General features: G+C 42.2%; 1 protein-coding gene across 1 annotated transcript in view; it reads right to left on the reverse strand.

Moving 5' to 3' along the window:
* The window catches only part of LOC309561466 (phospholipid-transporting ATPase IC-like), a 160,088-nt gene that overhangs the window by 71,388 nt on the left and 65,481 nt on the right, over window positions 1-23,219 (reverse strand). The window contains exons 3-7 of the mRNA XM_082265404.1: window positions 22,148-22,245; window positions 13,156-13,269; window positions 8,734-8,832; window positions 5,989-6,050; window positions 4,621-4,693 (exon numbers count right to left, since the gene is read on the reverse strand). Of these exons, the coding sequence (XP_082121530.1) occupies window positions 4,621-4,693; window positions 5,989-6,050; window positions 8,734-8,832; window positions 13,156-13,269; window positions 22,148-22,245 (446 nt within the window). The remainder of the gene's footprint in view (window positions 1-4,620; window positions 4,694-5,988; window positions 6,051-8,733; window positions 8,833-13,155; window positions 13,270-22,147; window positions 22,246-23,219) is intronic.

Below are 23,219 nucleotides of genomic sequence, written 5' to 3' on the forward strand. Positions count from 1 at the left end.
TACATTTATCATCTGGGATCACCTCATGACACCTCTAAACCCATAAAAAGAACACAACACCGGTCAGACAGGAAGAACAGCCTACCAGCCAAGTGTCTCCAATTACCTTCTACCATTCACATGCTCTGCTCAAGCCCCATAGTCTCAAATTCCATCTTCTGAACACATCTGAAACTAGTGTATTGCTGACCTGATTCTGAAAACAGATTTGGTCCTCTGATTTTAGCACATTGGAGGCCCTGACCTACAAAATGCATGCACAAGAACCATCTCTCTATGCTTGATCGAGGTCAGTGATTAGAAAAAAAAAAAAAGATTATTACAGGAACACAATTCGTATTTTCAGAATGTGAAGTCAGCAATGGCCGTCTCTGTGTTTACCTAAGGACAAGCTCCTTTAATGCAGAAGCCAAGTGTTCCCTGATCTCCAGTGTCGCTTGCTTACTGCCTTCGGGTCTGGTAATGATTTGGAGGGGAATCTCATGCCAAAAAACAACAAAAAACAAAAAAGTGGGGTCCCCATTGAATCCATACCAGATCCTTGCCTGGGCATGAAGCCCGGCAGGTAAGGAAAGGGAGGGGACAAGCAAGCGCACCTTCTGAACTTTACGAGGCCGCATGCCCTCAACATGGGGGGGGGGGTTCTTTGAGGCAAAGCACTTTGTCCCCATGTTAACGGAGACAAGGGCACCTTCCCCACAACCCAGGGCTGTGGTTGTGGGGGTCTACGGACGGGGGGGGGGGGGGGCTTATCAGAATCTGTAAGCCCCCTTTAACAAGATCCTGTCCCCCCCCAATGTGAATGAGTATAGGGTACATAGTTGTGATCTACTACGATTTATGCAGTGTCTCCACATGCATGTTCATAGTTATGATTAAGCAAATTTAATTTTGTGAAACGCGTCAACTATGTCTTGTCCCATGTCTCTGATATTTTTGTCAACTATGGATTTCTGGATTCTCAAATAAATATATTTTTATTCATCTTCAAGTGCAGTTTTCTACTTCTAATGAATATATAGTACCCCTACCCATTCCCCAAAAAAGTGAAGAAAGGAGACAGATTTCTGACAATTCCTTTAATAAAAATGAGAAAATAATGTCCCCTGATGTAGATCTATTGTCAACCACGACACTAGACCCGAAAAAAATAAAATAAAAAAGCTCCACTCGCCACAAACACTCCCTTAGACTGCCTGCCCAGCCGTATGACATTTCTTAAATATCTATGGGGCAGAGGCCACCCAGTAACGTCCCCTGGTGGCATCGACCCTGTGATTTCGGGGGCCCAGCATGCCCGAAGAGCCTAGAGCCTGATATGGCTTTGGGGGGGGGGGGGGGGAGATGTTACAAACTTGTTTTACATCATGTCACCTTTGACTGCCATGATATATTCTATAGGTCATTGGTTAGCTAGGAAAGGAACAGCCTTGACATGCAGGAAATACCTTTGGCAGTCAAAAGATTACTCAAAACCACTTCCTCAACTTTACACTTGTTCTATATTTATGTTCACTGAGCAACCCATTAGGAACACTATACTAGTATTGGTTGAGGCCTCCTTTTCCGGTCAAAACAGTCTTAATTTGCATGTTTTCTACATTCCACAAACATTTCTCCCAGATTTGGTTTCATGTTGACACAATTGCATCACGCAGCCTTTGCAGAATGGTCAGCTGCACATTCATACTGTTCTACCACATTCCAAAGGTGTTCTATGGGGTTTAGATATTATGACTGGCCTACCATCTGTGCACCTCCAAGTACAATCAAGATTCACCAGACCATCTTTATATTAACAATAATAATAACATATACACACACTTTGTAATCATCCCCTACTTTATCAAAACAGAAAACAAAAAGGTCTTAGATCTAGGATGTACAGTGGGGATCGAAAGTTTGGGCACCCCAGGTAAGAATTTGTATTAATGTGCATAAAGAAGCCAAGGAAAGATTGAAGAATCTCCAAAAGGCATTAAATTACAGATTAGACATTCTTATAATATGTCAACAAAAGTTAGATTTTATTTCAATCATTTACACTTTCAAAATAACAGAAAACAAAAAAAAAAATGGTATCTGCAAAAGTTTGGGCACCCTGAGAGTTAATATCTTGTACTGCCCCCTTTGGCAAGTATCACAGCTTATAAATGCTTTTTGTAGCCAGCCAAGAGTCTTTCAATTCTTGTTTGAGGTATCTTTTCCCATTCTTCCGTACAAAAGTCTTCCAGTTCCTTGAGATTTCTGGGCTGTCACGCACTGCTCTTTTAAGGTCTATCCATAGATTTTCAATTATGTTGAGGTCAGGAGATTGTGAAGGCCATGGCAAAACCTTCAGTTTACGCCTCTTGATGTAATCCCCTGTGGATTTTGAGGTGTGTTTAGGATCATTATCCATTTGTAGAAGCCATCCTCTCTTTAACTTCAGCTTTTTCACAGACGGCATCAAGTTACCATCCAAAATTTTCTGAAATTTTATTGAATCCATTTTTCCTTCTACTCGTCAGATGTTCCCTGTGCCACTGGCTGCCATACAACCCCAAAGCATTAATGATCCACCTCCATGCTTAACAGTTGGACAGAGGTTCTTTTCATTAAATTCTGTGCCCCTTCTCCAAACGTACCTTTGCTCATTCCGGCCAAAAAGTTCAATTTTAACCTCATCAGTCCACAGAACTTGTTTCCAAAATGCATCAGGCTTATCTATATGTTAATTTGCAAAGTTCAGACGCTGATTTTTGTGGTGAGGACGTAGAAGAGGTTTTCTTCTGATGACTCTTCCATGAAGACCATATTTGTAGAAGTATCTCTTTATAGTGGAATAGTGTACCACAACTCCAGTGTCTGCCAGATCTTTCTGGAGGGATCGTGCAGTCAAACGTGGGGTTTGAATTGTTTTTCTCACAATCCTGTGAGCTGTTCTGTCTGATATTTTTCTTGGTCTTCCAGATCTTGCTTTAACTTCAACTGTTCCTGATGACTGCCATTTCTTAATTACATTCCAAACAGAGGATATTGACATCTGAAAACGCTTTGCTATCTTCTTATAGCCTTCTCCAGCTTTGTGAGCGTCAACTATTTTCAGTTCCAGTTTTCTAGACCACTGCTAAGAAGATCCCATGGTGCTGATTGTTGGGGCAAGGTCAGATGAGTCTGGGCATTTAAAACCTTTGAGATTGACATCACCAGGTCTTCCCAGACGATGATTGAGAACAATCCATGACACCGGCAGGTCTCAGCCTTGCAAAGGGAGCAGTGCATGCTATAAATTCTGCAGGGTGCCCAAACTTTTGCAGATGCCATTTTTTTTTTTGTTTTCTGTAATTTTGAAAGTGTCAATGGTGGAAATAAAATCGAACTTTTGTTGACATATTATAATAATGTCTAATCTGTAATTTGATGCCTTTTGGAGATTTTCCATCTTTCCTTGGCTTCTTTATGCACATTAATACAAATTTTTACCTGGGGCGCCCAAACTGTCGATCCCCACTGTATATTAGGGTCTATTTAAAGCCAAAATCCAGGTAGAAAAAAAAAAAGTTTTCCTATGCAGAGGGAGTGTCATGGTCTTACCTTCTTGCTGTTCTCCTTCGTTTGACATGTGCTGGCGGCCATCTTGGTTTCTGGGTTTCTTGTAGCCTCCCACCCTGCGGCTCCTCCTTCCCACTGGGAGGAGCTGGATACCTAGCTCATATATATAGGAGGTCTGTGGCTTCAGTTCCCTGCTTGGTCCTCCTGTGTTCACATGCTACTAAGACTGCTGCTACTTCTGGTTCCTGTTCCTGGCTTCGTCTGACTACCCTGCTGGTTCCTGATCCTGGCTTCGTCTGACTACCCTGCTGGTTCCTGATCCTGGCTTCGTCTGACTACCCTGCTGGTTCCTGTCCCCTGGCTTCGCAAAGACTCTGCATCGGTTTCGCCATCCGTTTGGACTTTTGCTTTATAGCTTGTTTTTCAATAAAGCTTTCTTATTTTCACTTATCTGTTGTTGTACGTCTGGTTCATGGTTCCGTGACAGGGAGCCAGCACTGGACAGGTCAAGTGCTCATTGTGTCTAAGGGTTCGGAGAAAGCTTATAATCACCCGTTCCTTCGGAAAATGGTGCTCCATTGACCAAGTGTGAACTGTTGCTGGTCTATGGAGCCTGCTCTGGGCTTAATGACGTCAGGAACAGTCTATACTTTAAGACTGCTAGAGCGCAGGGGTACCGGACCAGTCTAGTGCTGGGTGGATCAGATGATTAGGTAACAATATTTCCTTTCTCTTCTCTAGACAAAAACAAGTAGTTAACCCATGCAGCGCAGGCACGGCCCCACTACTTGGGAAAACTTTTTATTTGACCCAGAAATGGGCTTTAAACAGCACCTGTATGGCCCTAATACAGCCATAATTCTTCTCTAAAAAGATTAAAATCAAGAAAATTCCAAAAAGGACACCAAGATCCACACTGTGGCCTGAATTTTTTTAAATGGACCAAAAAATATTGGCAGAGGCACACCGTAACCTTGCAGCATATAGTGACATCTCTTCTCGGTTATTAATTGACCCCATAAAACTAAAGTTTTTCTTTATTACTACCACAGCCTTAATACCATAATGTAACAATAAAATACCTACCGGAATAAACTCATTCTTGTTTATTCTTATGACGTCCCCAACTTGTATGCTCTTCCACTTTGTTTTCTTAAACCTAAATTAAGACAGCAATATCATCTTGATCAACTATCAATCACTCAAGCAATCACAACCAATGTCGTTGATTTGGGTAGACTTCAGGAGGCATGCTACTTCTAAAGCAGAACTCCGGACTTGACAAAAACTTTTCTATAGTTTGTATTGGTTGAGGGGGTTTAGATTCCAAATTATAACCCGTGAAATCCTAATTTCAACTTTTTTTGTTTTCACTGTACTTTAAAAACATTGCGGTAGTTTCTGTCCCTGCCACCAACCATGACAGTAGAGGCATTAGTGTGGAGGAAGGACCAAATAGCGCCTACACTTTTAATTTCTTCTTTATGTTTCTGACTGTCAAGCCATGGGAACATCCAAAGCAGTTACTGATGTTTCTGACTGTAAAGCCATGGGAACATCCCAAGCAGTTACTGTCTTTTACGCATAAAAGGTTTTTGTTTTACTGAAATTACATTGGGGTTACATAATGGAGAGTTGGGGTGCAGAAAGTGATTAGGGGAACTCATCAAGTCCTGGGCACAGACAGGGAAAATAATTCTTCAGGGTTTCTTGACCAACCAACTGCCCCAAGTCCCCTGCCCTATATTTGTAGCCCAAAATAGTGAAAATATTACTGCTCGAAACGTCCCCACAACCTGTGTCAGATCAGCATGTGAGCAGACTGGTGCAAAAAGACAGGATCGGCTTGTCAGGCTCTAGTAGACTTAACATACGGGTGGCCGTCTGACTGACACTGACTCCCTGTTGCATAAATGTGAAGGAAATGGGTAAGGATAGCTTCAGCTCCTGTTCTCCAGCTGTAGAGAACTCAGACGTGTTTTGCCTTTTGTGGGGCTTAATCGTAGACGCCTCTACGCTTAATCCCCAAAAAGGGAAAATTGCCTTTGCGGAGCTCTCTACAGCTGGAGAATGTGGAGCTCCCTACAGCTGGAGAAGAGGAGCTGAAGCCAGCTTTTAACAATCTCATTCCCATTTATGCAACAGGGAGTCTAGTCTGTGTTTGTGTGCAGACGGCCACAAATCTGTTGAATTCCACTACCCCGTTTTATTTCTTGGTTTCAGCCAACTCAACTTTCCATTTATACAAAGAAACCAGGGATCTGATTCCTCTGTCCACTTGGCAATGATGGAAGCAAACCAAAGCCTTTGAAGCAGATTAACATTTAAGCTATATATTGGCAAGTAGTTCACTAAAAAGCTGAAATACTCAATGAAAAATCACAACACACATTGACAAATATTCTCCACAAGTTCGCTTATAATTTCATAGCTGGATTTCTAAACCTGCATTACCTTCCTTCTTCTATAACTTCTGAAGGTCGATTATTAATCTCATTATCCATTTTATGACGCGCCTTTAAAAATAAAACAAAAAGCCAATTAAATGCAGAATGAAAGGCACAAACCATTTAAGCCTCATAATAAAAGTCCAAACACTTGTCAAACTTGCAGGCTTGGAAATCACCAAAGCAATGGGTGCAGTGACATGGTAGGACATTAAAGAGGTCCTATCACAAAGCAGACAAACCCTTAAGCATATAAAATGTTGCTGTTCCTGGGCCAATAAGTGGCATACGAGTCAGGGAATGCTTCTTTCCATCAACTCTGTGTTCTGGTTTTATCCGTTCAGAGAGGTCTAACCATTTAGAAAATATCAACAATGTGTTTTTGCATTCATTTTTTTTTGTCAAAATTGACATGGGGGTGTTCAGGAAAGTGAACTATCTAACTTTAAGGGGGATTTTAAAGAAAAATGTTAATACGACTATATTTAAAAAAAAAAAAAAAAAAAAAAAAAAAGAAAAGTGTTAGTTATCCAAATCTTTAACCCCCACGCAAAACTTTGCTTTAAAATAAATTTGTGGGGCTAAAAATAATAAAAAACTGGTTTGGTACTGTCAGTGACAAACCTCAAAATTTGTGGGGCTACCCTTGCTGAAAATGGTGCTGAGCAACGAGCAATTTTTAGGAGGCAGCAGTAATGGAAGCCTATATTCATTAGATTATATTATTATATATATATATATATATATATATATATATATATATTTTTTTTTTACTTGATGACGACTAGTTATTACGAAACCTTCCTTCATTCACTTTAAACCACGATACATGCTTTGGTTACCCTAAAATAGAACTAAAAAGAAAACATTTCTTCATTTTGGATGAAGTACGGAGGGGTTAGAACCCCTGTTAGTTTTCTGAGAGGAAATCCCTCCAAAGTGGTGGATTCCCAGGGTGTCACCAAGGTCACCGGAACTAGTATAAGGAAAGGGATGATTGGCATTTAAGATGACATCCAAAAAAAAAAAAAAAAAAATAGTATTCCTTTCTTGACATGCACATCGCTTTAAAAACAGCCTACGTGTTTCAGACGATAGTCCTTGGCTCATGGCTCATGAGGTAAGGTTGTAGCACCTACACACCTGTTCACCAGAACTAGTGTACCCATTGGAAGATTTTCACTCTAATACTGTTCGGATGTCAACCTAAAACTCAGAATTTTCTTTTACTTTCACTTTCAATGAGAATAGTAAAACAAGACAAAAAGAGGGTGAATCTCCCTAATGGAGGCACAGACAGCAATGAAAAAAACAAACAAAACACAACAACACCACCACACTGGCCAGATGTCATAATCCCTCTCTACATGATCCAAAAGTAAAAAATAAAAAAAAATAAAAAAAAAAAAAAAGTTTTGCCTTTAGTTATACTTCAAAGTAGACCCATGAAAATCACTAATGAAATAACCTAAACTCTTTAGCAAACATGTTACTAATTGATGTTTTGCTTATATTTAAGAAATCTCTGATACAAAAAACAAAAAGTTTTGGTCCTGAAGAAGCACGCTGCGAAACGCGTCGACCTACAGATCAGATAGGATTCTGCAATATAGGATGTATTTTGATGTTGTAATTTGCTAATAACCACATACACCTTTCTCCCATTGAGCCATTGAGATTGGTTAGAAATAGTCTTAGGTTATTAATCTCATTTTAGACTTATTTGTTGTTTGATATCATGTATGTTCCAAATGAGGACAGTTTGGTTTTTGTCCTAATTTTTTAATTGTGTTTAATAAACAATATATATTTTATTCAAACTGTAAGTCGCAGTGATTCATCTCATGGTGTGCCTTAGAAAGTCCAGTCTTGTGTTTTTGTGCAGAACAAGCTGAGAATTGGTTCTCTAGCTTATAGTTCCTCACAACCTTTTTTCTCTTTAGCAAACATCTGACAGCAAAAGATTTTTTTTTCAAAATCCTTTTTTACTGAATGTGCCCCTCTAGTTCCACCCTAAACCCAAGAATATGCTATGCAAATACTGACTTTCAAAAAGGTCAGTCCTTGCATGGACGTCACTTTCCCAACTAACATGGCAATCCCTTGAGATGGGTCACTATATCACTGGATGCTGTACTGTGGGGATGCTAGTGGGGCCTATCACCAATTACGGGAAAGTGAAGACACTTTAAGGGAACGGGAGTTCAGGCTACTCTGGAGGGGGCATATCAAAAATAAAAAAGGTATGTGTCTGTAGCCCAAATTATCACTATTTGATACATATATACACTATTTGATACAGCCTGTAGCTTATATTGTGTTTTAATTACATAGCACCTGATCAGAAACAAGCTTTTATGTTTTAATGTTGTTTAAAATGAAACCTGCTATGAAAGCTTTCTGACCTCCTCTTCTGAAAATGTAATTTCTATGGCTGTCATATTAAACCAGTAGGTTCAGTACTTTCCGGGTCACTAAACTGGAACATGTATAAAAGATCAACGATGCTAACTTCATTGATGCGAGTGCTGAATCTTTAAACTGTCAGGTACCTAGCATTTTCTGAATTAGGTCAGCAATGGTAAGCCCCCCCCCCCCCTCCGCCCCCAAATTGGCCAAAGTACAGGTTTCCTTCGAGTTAAATTCTGTTAGATAAGATTTTGGAAACACAGACATGGTAGACTAAATACTTTTGGCCTAGTCACCCCACCCCATTTCTTCATTTAGGAATGTAAACTGTTGCACAACTTACTATATCATCCACAAGATCTTTGATGGCAGTGATTCCCAGTACTAGCAGCAGAGGTATTAGAGTGGTGGACCAAGATACTGTGGATATTTGAGGAATAGTCTGCAAAAAAAAAAAAAAAAAAATTAATACATTATATAGGCAATTTACATTACTAAGTATTAGGGTTAAATTATAGCAAAGACAGCATTTTTCATGTATCATCCAATGCTAAGCAGCTGACACTATGCATTATATTGCAATACACATTGGAATCGTTACTGCAACCAGTTTCCATACTTTTTCTATTTTCTAGGATCTGCTCCTTATTCTTTATTTTGAGGGTATTTTTTTTGGTGTATACTGAAGTTGTACTGAAGTTATTTCATTTAGAGCCCATTCACATATCGCGGTCCATTGAGTAGTACAGGACCCGTTCTAATAGGAGCGGCACAAGTACTACTTTGGGGCGACCTCAGAGCGACTTGCATAGACTTCCATTATGTGAAGTTTCTGCAAGTCACGCCGAAGTCGCGGTGCACGCGACTTCACAGGTCGCCCCCCAAAGTCGTGTCGCCTCAATGTAAATGGGCTCTTAGCTTCATTGTTTTTGTGCTTTTCCCTTGTATTTTGTATGGAATTTCTAAGAAAAACAATAAGGCGAATGATCGTTTTTGTCCAGGATAGTTGAAAGGACCTACGGTAACCTCTAGGAGCCATTTAAAGCCCATTGCACCCTTGAAAACCATCAAAACACACCTTTAACATAATCTTTCCCAATTACTCCAATGCCCATTGACTAAACAAAAAAAAAAAAAAAAGGGCAAAATTTCACTAAAATTGCCTGATTTTTTTTGCCAACATTCTGTAGAAATGAAAAACATTCAAATTTCGCTTTTATTTTCACTCATCCCTACTCTTCACCTATTCAAATGACTTCCTTCCGGGATAATATAGGTTGCTACAGAACAAGTTATTTTGTAACATGAACATGCCCATGCAAGTTGCTAGTCATCTATATAAACTTGGAGAGGAGTAGCGTAGATCCTAAAATTTGCTCAAATTCATTGTTCTACACATGGTTAGAAACTAGAGATGATCACTCCAAATTTATGAAGAGGATATCCCCCTTTTCCCTGTAGTAGTGGGGTGTCATAGGACATGCCCAGAATCTATGGTCAATCTGCATCAGGTTCAGTGCCAATCATTGCATAAATAGAAGCACTGATTGGATAGCTATGCAAGATTTTATTTGCAGAGTCATGGGTAATGTACATGCCCAAACGATCCTACAAATTGCCTTGAGCACCCTAGCCCTATGTTAGCCATAAAAAAAAAAAAAAAAAAAAAAAACGCAACTTGCTTTCAGCTCAGGGAAAAGCCAGAATGCATCAAGTCAACCTACCATCAATTGTTTAGATTGTTTCTTCATTTTGAAAAGCTGCTGGTGGCAGGTTGCAATGATCCATTTTGCCATTCTTTGTGATTGACAGCGGTGTATGGCAAGCATTCTTTTGCCTATACATTTGCAGATGGTGTTGTAATCTGGCTTGTTCAGTGGCAGGTGTGGGAGGAAGTGATGTTCTGGTGTGACAAGTGGTATATGTGACATCACTGTGGAGTGATAAATTAAAAAGGGAGTGGACTTCCTATTTTGCAATACTTTTTTTCCCCTCCGATTAATCCAAAAGGAAGTATACACAAAAGATATGTCTATAAAAACAGACACAGAAACTAAAGGAAGACACCAGTAGAGATAAACATTCACCATTTCTCATAGTTTAAATTTCAGTGCAAGTTTTAAGGCATTGTGGCTTTAGACACAAGAAAAGCACAGTCTTATAGCAACATATAACTGGTATTTTGTAGTCCCATAAAAGCAGAGCTTGGTTCTTTGTCCTTTAAATGTGAGATATCCTCGCTTTCCAGGTGGTATGGGCCAAGTTTTGATTTTTACAAAAAAAGTCAAGATTTGCCTAGAATTCAGCAGTCTGTATCTTGCAATAAAACAAAGATGTATATGAAATAAAAAGCCCTGTATACAGACACACACGGTAAATTACGAATCAGGATTCAAGGTAGAAAAAGACACTATTTAACCAGAATAATGGAATAAACCATCAGACCTTTTCATTAAGTCGATGGGTGACCAGTCCTTCCCAATTATAGGCATCACAGTGTGAAGTCCACATTAGCATGGCACTAAGTCATTTTGAAATAGAAATAAGTGTTGAAACTGGTAGTTTGGCCTAAGGTCAGCCGTACACGGTTCGAGATTCAAACGGTTAATAGGCAGGCTGAAAGTACCATGTTGATCGATCAAGTTTGGTGCATCCAGCCTACCAGATTCAATTACTATTATCGCTAATGGCTACAGCCACGAACGATAATCACTGTCTTCTCCCAGCGGGTGGCTTCCCCAGCCACTCTTGCTGGGAGCAGGCAATAGCTTGGCAGGAGAAATTCCCCTGTCAGCAGTGTGTGCTGATGGGGTAATCGTAAAATGTATTTGCAGGATTGAAATTTGCACCATGTGTGGCCTGCCTAGGTACTGTACATAGATCAACTAAGAACTAAGATGAGGGTGTATGCCAAGAGTAGAAACATTTGCAGAAAAGAAATTGTGAAAGCAGAGATGGTGCTATGTGAGAAGCAGTAAGATGCTAAAAAAAAAAAAAAAGAAAAAATAGGGGGTGGAAAAAGAAGGTAGGGAGGGTAAAGGGGAGAACGTAGGGAGGGTAAAGGGGAGAACGTAGGGAGGGTAAGGGGAGAACGTAGGGAGGGTAAGGGGAGAACGTAGGGAGGGTAAGGGGAGAACGTAGGGAGGGTAAGGGGAGAACGTAGGGAGGGTAAGGGGAGAACGTAGGGAGGGTAAGGGGAGAACGTAGGGAGGGTGGAAAGTGGGGGAGGGTAAGAAGTGGGGAGGATAAGGGGTAAGACACAGTGGGGTTGATTTACTAAGACTGGAGAGTACAAAATCTTGTGCAGCTCTTTGTTTGTCAAAGCTTAATTGAATAAGATGGATTTTAAAGCTGACTGGCTACCATGCAGAGCTGCACCAGATTTTGCACTCTAAAAAGACACTGGGATTGGTTTACTAAAACTATAGAGTTGTAAAGGATCTGGTATAAGGGATGGGAGTAAATTATCTACGGGGTCCAAATTTTAGGAAACTGCTCACCAGAGACTAGAATGATAGCCTTTAGCTTTTAATTTAGCTGTTCCGTTTTAGTAGGTTTTAACTTCCAAGAAATTTCCAAGAGTATGCTATAGTTTAGCAGTGTAGAATATAAAACTAGCAAATACTGTGAAAGATAGCAAGATGATTTCAATAGGTTTGTTTTAAAACTTCTTCAGGATCCTTGCATACATTACAAACCAATATTGTGTGTATTAAAGAGTAGACTCAAATCCATAATCTTTGAGCCTCTGGGCACAATCCCTAAATATGTAACATTGTTCCTTCCTGCCAACAGTGGCAAAAACAAGAGGGGGATTTATGTGGAACAAACTCAGCAATCGGAGATGGAGTGAGATTCCAGCAGAAGAGTGCTTTGTACAAGCCAAAATGTTGAGGTTTTAGCCGTAAGCACAAAATGTATTTCAAGTCTTGTTCATGTAGGGTCTTCCTCCCAAAGTAACTTCCAATTTTAGGGTGACTTTTGGAGGAAGTTTGGAGAGATAAGCCAAGAAGCGTGGGGGGATCTGTGTAGCATTTTCAAAACACATAACGGGGTGTGCATTTAAGTAATAGGAAAACAAATGTTGTAACTGTATATTTTCTAAGGTCAACAAATCAGTGAATGCCTTATTTAGCCACCAATTAAATCAACTTGGGGAATTAACACCAGATGGAAATGAGGGGAATTTTACAAGATTTAAACAGTGACAAATGAGGTGAAATAAAGCTTTCAAAAAATTTGATGGAATCCCACACTCAAGAGTGGGTTAAGGAAAGGGCCAACCCTTTCAGTGTCACATTTATTGGTTGCCAAGGTAAGGAAGATATTAGGACAAGATAACAGTCTATCATATCTAAAATAATAACCCAAATAGTAGTCTGTGCATGCATAAAGGAGAATTAGTGAGCTATAATAGTTTGCGAGTAAAGGGCCTTCCTTCAAATTTGTGTCGAGGTCCAGAGCACTTTTAAAAGACTAACAATACACATCTATAATAAAAAATACAGAGATAGCAGGAAAGGAAAGAAGTTTTACAAGGTTTTGCAAATTGTTCACATTGGAAAAACAAGAAAAAGGTGTTCCCTTATATTTGTAGGTTTACCGGAACACTTTGTACATTGTCAACGTGTAAAATCATTTGTATGTTCTGTCATAAGTGGATTAGGTTCCTCACACATTACAAACGAGGATGATGATGATTCACACAAAAAACAAACACACAACAAAAGACACAACATAATAAAATTTTCTACCAATGAGTTACCTGTAGGATGAGAAGGACCAGAAAATAGGCATTGGCTGCTCTTTTAAATTGTTCAAACAAGTTTAACGGCAGGAAGGTGATTGGGTTGTACTTGTAAGTCTTAATTGCATTACCCTAGTAAAACAGAAGGTCGCATCAGTTAGGCTGCAATGACTACTGCTTATACTACTACTTAAGACTAAAAAATTACTGCTTAAAGACAAAAAAGATACAACAAGCCCTGAGTTCCACTGTAAGTAGAGGCAGTTTATAATTCGGCAGAGTAGGCCGCCTAATGCAACGCACATCAACATATTACACAGAGGTAAATGGGAATTCAAAAGCAGACACAGCCTGAGTAGAAAAGCCTGTACCTTGCCACATGCTTTACAGAAATAGTGCTTGCGCTCTGTGGGGAAGCAGTGGTCTACACCCTCTGCTGAACCCATAGCTCTACAATCAGCAAAGTATACTTTCCGAGGTGTCTGGAAAGCTCTAGTTTGGACCTGTGTTAGACCTCTGCATAGAGCAGATTTAAACCAAAAGCAAAGGGCCGGTTTACACCTATTGTGGTGCGGGAACACACTACTATCTGCAGATGTGCATGGGTTCCACTAATTCTTATGGCACTCCCAAGCAATTTGCAAATGTGTTCATGGCCATCAAAACACATGGCACCACAGTACCACACAGTTTTGTGTGCGCACACTTAAAAGTCACGGCTGCCCTACTTTTTGTACGTTCCGATACAATTGACGGCACATTTAAATGAATGGGCTTGCAAAGACACACCATGTAGGAACGCACAAAAACGACATGTGCTCAGATGCACCAAGATGGTACGAACCTGCCCAAAATCTCCCAGAATGCTGTAGAAAGTTACACTTGCTCTCTGTGCGAATGCAGTGAGAGTGCTGAGTTAGAGATAGAGCTCTACAATTAGTGGGGAGCAGGAGTTTTGCTGATTGCAGAGCTATAGGTCTAACTCTGTGTCAGACCTATGTAATGAGACCACTGTTTCCCCACAGAAAGCAAGGATCCCACTTTGCAACTGCTGGCAGGATAAAGGCTTTTCTACTCAGGTTGTTGCTGCTTTTAGAAAGAAAAACTAACACCTTGAACAACTTTTGTTTTTGATGCACTTGAAATGTATTTAGCCTATTTAAACTGAGTGTTCAATTGGGCTTTAACGACATTATACAGGGCAGGAAGTTATTATACAGCATTTATAGAGCGCTAACAGTATGCACAGCGCTTTACAACATGAGGGAAGACAGTACAGTTCCAATACAATTCAATACAGGAGGAATCAGAGGGCCATTCAAACGTCAATGGTTTTATGCTTCTAAGTCTGAAGCTCATGTACAGTTTTGGCAAAACGGAGGTCAGACGAATAAAGCAGCATACTCACTGACTTGTAGCACTGTGGTCCTAGGTTCCATTACCATTAACTTAACCACTTAACGTCTAGCCACGTAGACCTACGTCGGCTGACTTTAAGGGGTTATACCGGGATGATGCCTCTAGCTAGAGGCATCATCCCGGTACCGTTGTTTGAAGCCGACGGTCGGCTTTCCGTCGGTAACGACTGATGCGGCTCGGGAGCCGCTCGATCGTTACCCGGGGGGCGGGAGGGGACGTCCCCCCCCTCCCGCCGCCTTCCGTGGCTCCCACCGGGAGCCCCGAGCACCCAGCCGGCACGTCCGCCGGCTGGATGGAGTCCCGATGAATGCCGGAATCGGCATCGATCGGGTCTCCGATGACGTAACCCGGAGGCGGCGTCCAGGACGTCACTTCCGGGTTACTGTGCTGCAAAAGGCGGCATATTTGAAAAACGGCTGTATGCAAAAATGCCGTTTTCGGCGTTTTGCATACAGGGAAGTGTTTAGCCGCCCCTGTCACCGTTAGCTCGCGCACAAAAAAAAACCCGTATACACAAGTCGAGCCACGAATGAAATCGCTGTTCAAACCACACGTGAGGTATCGCCACGATTGCCAGAGCGTGGGCAATAATTTATAAAATTCAAGTTAGACTTACCGGTAACTTGTTTTCCAATAGTCTTTCAGGACAGCACCTTAGAGAGATGGCTCCTCCCTCTCCTCATCAGGAAACACCCCATCCACCAGATTTTAAAAGGAGGCTTCTCCCACCATTCATCAGTTTGTAGAAGAGTACCTCCGGCCCATGCTGGAACACATAAACAGATATGGTTAATCACAGCAATACATTTTATACAATAGGGCGGGATCCTCCTGCTGTCCTGAAAGACTATTGGAAAACAAGTTACCGGTAAGTCTAACTTGAATTTCCCTAAAACGTCTTTCAGGACAGCACCTTAGAGAGGATTATCGAGACTTACTCAATTTAGGGAGGGACCACAGCTTGCAGGACCTTTCTGCCAAAAGCCTGATCTTCAGCTGCCAAAAGGTCCAACCTATAGTGTCTTGCAAATGTAAAGTAGCTTGACCACGTAGCCGCTTTGCAGATCTGATCTGGAGTGGCACCAGCTTTCTCTGCCCATGTAGTGGCTAACGCTCTAGTAGAGTGAGCTCTGATCCCCTGTGGGGGAGACAATTTCATTTGGGAGTAAGCCTCTGAAATAGCGGATCTGAGCCATCTGGCTATTGATCCTTTTGATGCCTGGCGACCTTTTTTGTTGCCAGAGAAAAGAACAAAAAGAGAGTTTGATGATCTAAACTCTTTAGTAACCTCCAAGTAGTGTATAAGAACCCTTCTTACATCTAGGTAGTGAAAGCTTTCTTCCTTATCTCCTGATGGATTAGGGCAGAAGGTAGGTAACACAATTTCTTGTGAGCGGTTTCTCGTTGAAGCTACTTTTGGGAGAAACCCTGGATCCGTCTTGAGAATTATCCTGTCTGGATATATGGACAAGAAAGGTTCGATAGCTGATAAAGCATGTAATTCACTGATTCTTCTTGCTGATGTTATTGCCACCAAGAAGACCGTCTTGAGGGTAAGGTTTTTTAGTGTAACCGTTTCTAGTGGTTCAAAAGGTTCCTTTGTGAAGGCCTGAAGGACCACCGACAAGTCCCATTTGGGGAAGCTTCTGACAGGCACTGGTCTGGAGCGGGTAAGGGCCCTGAAGAATCTGATGATTAAAGATTCTGAAGAAATGGGCCTTTCCAAGAATACCCCCAGGGCTGTAACTTGTACCTTGAGGGTACTTACTGCCAAACCTTTTCCTGCGCCCTCCTGTAGGAACTCCAAAATTGAAGTAATACTGTTCAATTTTTGATCTTTCGATTCACACCAGGTATTATATGTCTTCCAAACTTTTGCATATATATTCCTTGTGACTTTTTTCCTACTGGAAAGTAGAGTAGCAATTAATGCGTCTGAAAATCCTTTCCTTTTCAGCAGTTGCTCCTCAGATACCAGGCGGTGAGCTTTAGCTTTTCCACTTCTGGATGATAGACTGGACCTTGAAGCAGTAGGTCTTGACGAAGAGGGAGCTGAAAAGCAGGTTTGACTGATAGTTGAAGGACAGTCGAAAACCAAACCCTTTTGGGCCAATAAGGTGTGATCAGGATCACTGAGGCTCTTTCCATTTGGATTTTTCTCAATACCAACGGAATGAGCTGGAAGGGGGGGAAGGCATACCCCAACCTGAACCTCCAGGGATGTGCCAGGGAATCTACTCCCAGAGAGTTGTCGTTTCTGTGGAGTGAGAAGTAAAGTGGAAGTTTTGCATTTTCTTTCGTTGCAAACAGATCCACCTCTGGCTTTCCCCAAGTCTTGGTTATCAACACGAAGACTTCTGGGTTCAAGCTCCATTCTGCTTCTCGGATCTTCTGCCTGCTTAAATAATCCGCCACACTGTTTAGTGTACCTTTTAGGTGGATTGCTGACAAGGAAAGTAACTGCCTTTCCGCCCATTGCAGAATTTCCGTTGCCAAAAGCTGTAGGGTTTTGCTTCTTGTGCCCCCTTGCTTGTTTAGATATGCCACTGTAGTGGCGTTGTCTGAAAGGACTTGAACATGAGTCCCCTGAAGATTTTGAGAGAAGGCAGTTAGGGCTAGGCCGACTGCCTTTAATTCCTTCCAATTTGAGGATTTTCTTGTCTCGGTCTGAGACCAAACCCCCTGTGCCAGGTTTTGGTTCCAGTGGGCTCCCCACCCCCACCTGCTGGCATCCGTTGTTAACCTCTGGTCTGCCGGGAAGGACCAGGCCAAACCCTGAGACAAGGTTATCCGATTTCTCCACCACCAAAGGGACCTCTTGACCTTGGTGGGGATTTTTACCTTTAAGTCCAAAGTCTCTGGATTGTGATCCCAGATTCTGAGGAGGAAATATTGGAGTGGTCGAAAATGCAGCCTTGCCCATTGGACAGCTGGAATTGACGCAGTCAGGTTTCCAAGGACTGACATGATTTCTCTGATCGACCACCACTGATTTGTTTGTAGCCTTGCTACCAAATTCTGTATTTTGACCTGTTTGTCTTCTGGTAGGAAGATTCTTTGTTCCACAGAGCATAACTGAAACCCTAGGAACTGAACCCGCTGAGCCGGTGTGAGATTCGATTTCTTGATGTTCACTATCCATCCCAGAGCTTCTAGATGACCTCTTGCCTTGTGCAGGTCCTCTTGAAGTTTTTCCTTTGACGGGGCAAAGAAAAGCAGGTCGTCCAGGTAAGGCACCACAGAGATTCCCTGAAGGCGGAGGGGAGCTAGACACTCTGCCATTACCTTCGTAAAAATACGAGGGGAGGATGATAGCCCGAAAGGGAGTGCTTTGAATTGGATATGGAGCATTTCCTTTCCCAGATTTACTGCCAACCTTAGGAATCTCTGTGAGTGAGGGGCAATAGGGATATGTAGGTAAGCATCCCTTAAGTCGATTGATGCCATGAAGCATCCTTTTGTTAACAGGGTTCTGACTGTAAGAATTGAGTCCATTCGAAACTTTTTGTACAGAACTGACCTGTTTAATGGTTTCAGATTCAGTATAAGACGAAAATCCCCCGATGGTTTCTTTATCAAAAATATGTGGGAATAAAATCCCTGATGTTGTTCCTCCACTGGAACTGGACAGACAACTCCCTGTCGCCTCAGGTCCTTTAACAGGTCCATCATAGCCAGGGCTTTTTCTGCATCTCTTGGGAGGTTTGTGACAAAGAACCTTTCGGGTGGCGTCTCTGAAAACTCTATGTTGTAGCCTTGGGACAGCATACCCAGAATGTATTGATTTTCTGTTATGGCTGCCCAATAGGGGAGGAATTCCCTCAATCTTCCTCCCACCGGCAATGTCTTGTCATTGTGTTTTGTTGGTTGACACAGGAGGATGGAAGAGAACACCTCCTTTCCCTTTGGGTTTTTGTGTCGACCAGTTTCTTCTCTTCTCCTGGGGTCTACTATTTTGCTGAGCTTTTTGAGGTCGAAAAAGCTTCTTTGCTGCCTGTTTCTTCTTCACAGGAAAAGACTTCTTTTTGTCTGCTGTTCTATCTAGAACAGAGTCTAGCCCAGGCCCGAATAGTAGATCCCCTTGAAAAGGAAGTCCACACAGCTTATTTTTAGAAGCTGTATCTCCAGGCCATGTCTTTAACCAAAGAGCCCTTCTGGCTGAGTTGGATAAAGCTGCAGATCTTGCTGTCATCTTCACTGACTCTGCTGAAGCGTCAGCAATGAAGGCTATGGCCGTGGAGAGCGTGGAAAAGGAATCCAAAATTTCCTGTTTAGGTGAGTCTGCTGTGATGTGTGCTTTTAGCTGGCTAAGCCAGTATTCCAAATTCCTGGACACACAGGTTACTGCCATGGCAGGTTTCAGACTCCCCATGATGGATTGCCAGGATCTCTTAAGTTGCTGGTCCATCTTCTTATCCATGGGATCCCTCAGTATTCCCATGTCTTCAAATGCTAGGTCTGTTGACCTAGAAACCTGGGAGAAGGCTGCATCAATCTTTGGCATCTTATTCCAGGGAGCTCCTGGGTCCTCATCAAAAGGAAATCGCCTTTTAAAGGCTTTAGGGAAGAAGGTTTTCTTTTCCGGATCAGTCCACTCATGTTTAATTGCATCTGAGATGGTCTGATGCACTGGGAAGATACGGCCCTTAGGCTCTTCCAAGCCTGCATACATTTTGTCATGTAGGGACAGTTCCTTCTTTTCCTCCTCTAGACCCAGGGTGATGTAAACTGCCCTCAGGAGACCATCCACTTGCTCTAAGGATAGTTTGTATTTAGTGGGCCTGCTTTGTGCCCCTCCCTCCTCTTCTTCCTCTGAATCCTCCTTGGAATGTGAGGGGGAATTATCTCCTTGGGTGGAAGGAACCCCTTCTGTCCCCACCGAAGGAAGCAATTGTGAACCCTGAGAGGACAGTGAGGCTGATGCCTGACTCAGGGCAGGGTCCTGTAGGGATGACCGAAAAGATTGGACGGTAGCATCCAATTCCTTCCTCACAGATGCGACTAAATCGCCACAAACTGTAGATGCTTCTTCCTTTACTAGTGCATCAATACATCCCTGGCAAAGTGTCTTTTTCCAACTTTCCGACAACTTTGCTTTGCATGAAGGACACTTTCTCTTGAAAACAGTTTCAGAGCTTTTAGCCTGGAAGACATGAATGGGAAAACATACACATGCTTCTTAAAAGTCAGCCTGATTCTCAGGGCCACCAAAGGTGCACATAAAGACATTTAAAGGGAAGTCCCATGTGCCCTGACAGGCCCCCAGCCACCGGGGGGAAAGATAAAAGGGATGGAGAGAGACCCCACAGTAAGATAGGCCATATAAAGATACCCCTTACCTGGGCCTTACTGGTGCCTGTGCCTGTCCCACTCGCTGAAGAAGCTTCCATCGATTGGCAGCGGTATCACCCGTGGCTTCGGTACCGGTTCCGGAGACCAAAGCGCACCTGCACTGGACCGGATCCGGAATAAGGCACCAGCTTGCTCCTCCCTTCTTCCTCTGCGTCCGGCGGAAATGACGCCATACGCCCCCTGCAGAACGCTGCCCTTTCCGGAACCTCACTTCCGGTCCGGACGAGCGTCACTCGATCCGGAGAAATGGCGGCAAATTTGAAAAAAAGGCGGCGGACCTAAGAAAAAAACGTTCCGCTCCTCCAAGATGCCTTCCCAGGGCTGTGCTCTGCGGGGTCTTGACTCAGCCTAGAGCACTGAAGAGGAAGAAGGAGCCCATGCACTGCAGTCGGTCGCGTGAATGGGAGAAGCAATCGTCTCCAAAAAAGGGTAGGTGGACGTAGGAAGCCCGGTCTCTCAGGATAGCACCTTAAGAGCCCAGCTCCCCACAGAGGTGTTCCTCGGCCGGAGGAAACACAAAAACTGATGAATGGTGGGAGAAGCCTCCTTTTAAAATCTGGTGGATGGGGTGTTTCCTGATGAGGAGAGGGAGGAGCCATCTCTCTAAGGTGCTGTCCTGAAAGACGTTTTAGGGAAAAAAGAGCTACACTCTAACTCTAAACTGGTAACCGTTAAATAAATTTTAAGCGTCGCAGATTGAGATCTCTATTGAACGTAGTTTGTCGCCATCCCACGGGGGGGGCGCAATTTTAAACCGTAACATGTTGGGTATCTATTTACTCGGCGTGACATCATCTTTCACAATATACAAAAAAAATGGGCTAACTTTACTGTTTAGTATTTTTTAAATGCAGTGAAATGTGATTTTTCTAATTTTTTCCAAAAAAATGGCGTTTAAAAGACCGCTGCGCAAATACCGCGTGACAAAAATATTTGCAATGACCGACATTTTATTTTCCAGAGTCTTTGCTAAAAAAATATATATAATGTTTGGGGGTTTTAAGTAGTTTTCTAGCAAAAAATACTGTTTTTAACTTGTGAACAAAAAATGTCAAAAATAGGCTTAGTGGTAAAGTGGTTAAAGCAAAAGAAAAAGCACAAAAACATCTAGGCACAACACAAACCATAACCTTGCCACCAAGGTGAAAATTGGTTGGCAATGGAGATAATTCCAAGGGGATAAAAATAATAGAAGGTAAAACCAAAACAATTCACGTAAGTCCATGGACATAGTGACAGTGTACCTCCTGAAGCCGAATGGAGAACGAGCAGTAAAATAACCCAATGCACACTTAAACTGCGTAAAAGGGTTATTTACGGTCAGAGTGGTAAGGATGTGGAATTCTCTTCCACAAGCAGTGGTGTCAGCAGGGAACGTCAAGTTTCAAAAAACGATTAGACTGGCACCTTAACGACCACAACATACAGGGGTATACAAGGTAATACGGACAAACACATATACCACACACATCATAGGTTGAACTAGATGGACTAGATTTTTTCAACCTCATTAACTATAAAACTATTTACCTTGATCAATTGACAGACCTACAGGCAAAGTGGTGTATGGCAAATGAGCAGCCTTTTTTTTTTTTTAGGTGCATTTGGTTTGGCCTGGTGACATCACAGTTCGTCGCCTACTTCTCCTGCAGATGGTCTAATCCTGAATACAGTCTTGTGCCTGCACTCATTACTCCATTTGAGGCAGGTATAAGTGTCTGCAGTGAAGGATATATTAATTTTGTGACGGGACCGGGTACCTCTTACAAAATTCTTCAAATGGAGTTTGGTTGCCCTTGGGATTATCACCATTGTCAGCCAATTTCCTTTTTGCTGGCTAGGTTATGTTTTTTGTTTTTTTATTGTTGTGGTTAGATGTTTATGCGGTTTCTTGGTTTTTCTACTTTTAATAGCCCCTTTCTTATTAGCAATCCACATGTTGTGGTGCGGGGAACTCCCTTGCTTCCCAATTTCCTATTACCATTCACATAGTGGCTCTATCCACCAAACCTTCAGGTATTCCATTTTGTTTCTCAATTCAAGCAAATAAACTATCAGATTGACTGGCTTTTACCTAAACTGACCCTTGATTGAGAGTTTGGCATTTTCTAGACAGAACTGGCGTTTTGTTTTTACATAGTGAACCAACTATGTAGCATGCAAGGAAGGAGTACATTTTACAACATTGAGCAATTAAGAAAGAAAGCTATTTAACAATTTCATAGAATAAAATACACACTGAATATTTGCTTTTTTTAAAGCACAAGTATTTCTTTTGCTTGAATTCTGGCTGGTCGTAGAAATTTCGGTCATTTGCTTTCACTTGCCAATTGCATTCTGAAACGAGATGAAGACAGATAGAAAATACATGGAATATCAGTATCGGGCATTTCCAAAAATGGCAGACAAAAAAACAAAAAAAAAAACTAAATCAAATGTAAAACTTTTTACTCAAAAGGATTGCTCCCAATTACGTATAGTCTTTTTGGGACTCATTATGTATATGTAGCACAGAACCCAGACCGGGCTGGCAGTTTTCTCCCAGGTTCCATTCCCTATGAGGCAGACGGCAGCCAGGCACAGTAGTCCACAGTCTCGCAACTAAAGAAACAGGCGGTGCATGTCTTTTTGTAGTTTCAACTTGGTTAGGGTGTGGGGTAAGACTTGGAATACTGCAAATTTAGTGCACAGTACAGTTAGAGGACACTCTGGCTATGGTTGGCTCTTCAGGGTGAAACCCCTCCAGAGACTAGCACCAAGTAAACTACAGCTCAATGGACTCAAGAGCAAACCTGAGCCAGAAAGTCTAGGACAATCTATTGAGAGTTAACAAGGAAAGTCTCTAGGATCTTTCTCAGGCCTGTACACACTGTGCCCTGTATACTTAAAATGCTTTTCTGCCATACCAGCCAGCTTCTGTATTGTGAACCAACCTCCACACCAGATCCTCTGTAAACTTCCTCCAGACTGCTTCCAGCAACTTTAGGCATTCACCTCTCCCAAAGCTGGGACCCCAATGGCTTACTGCAAACCTTAGCCAAGTGACCCAGAGGGCCACAGCCCTCAGGCTGGGTCTTCTCACACAGGGCAAAAGAAACCCTGCTGTTCCAGGCTGCACCCCATTTATACACCACTCCGTTCCCTACTGGTCACACTTCCTTCCAGGGATTGGCTGAGGCTGTAGGACTATGCATGTTCAGGGTCTGCCTCTTCCAACCCACTACATTCTAGAACTCACTAGAAACCAGGGAAAAGCAGTTGAGCCTGCATCCAGCAGAACCCAGAACAGCCAAAAGCAATCAAACTTCGCT

The sequence above is a fragment of the Pelophylax lessonae genome (genome assembly GCF_965119305.1).
Source record: "Pelophylax lessonae genome assembly, chromosome: 1".
Taxonomy (NCBI): Eukaryota; Metazoa; Chordata; class Amphibia; order Anura; family Ranidae; genus Pelophylax; species Pelophylax lessonae.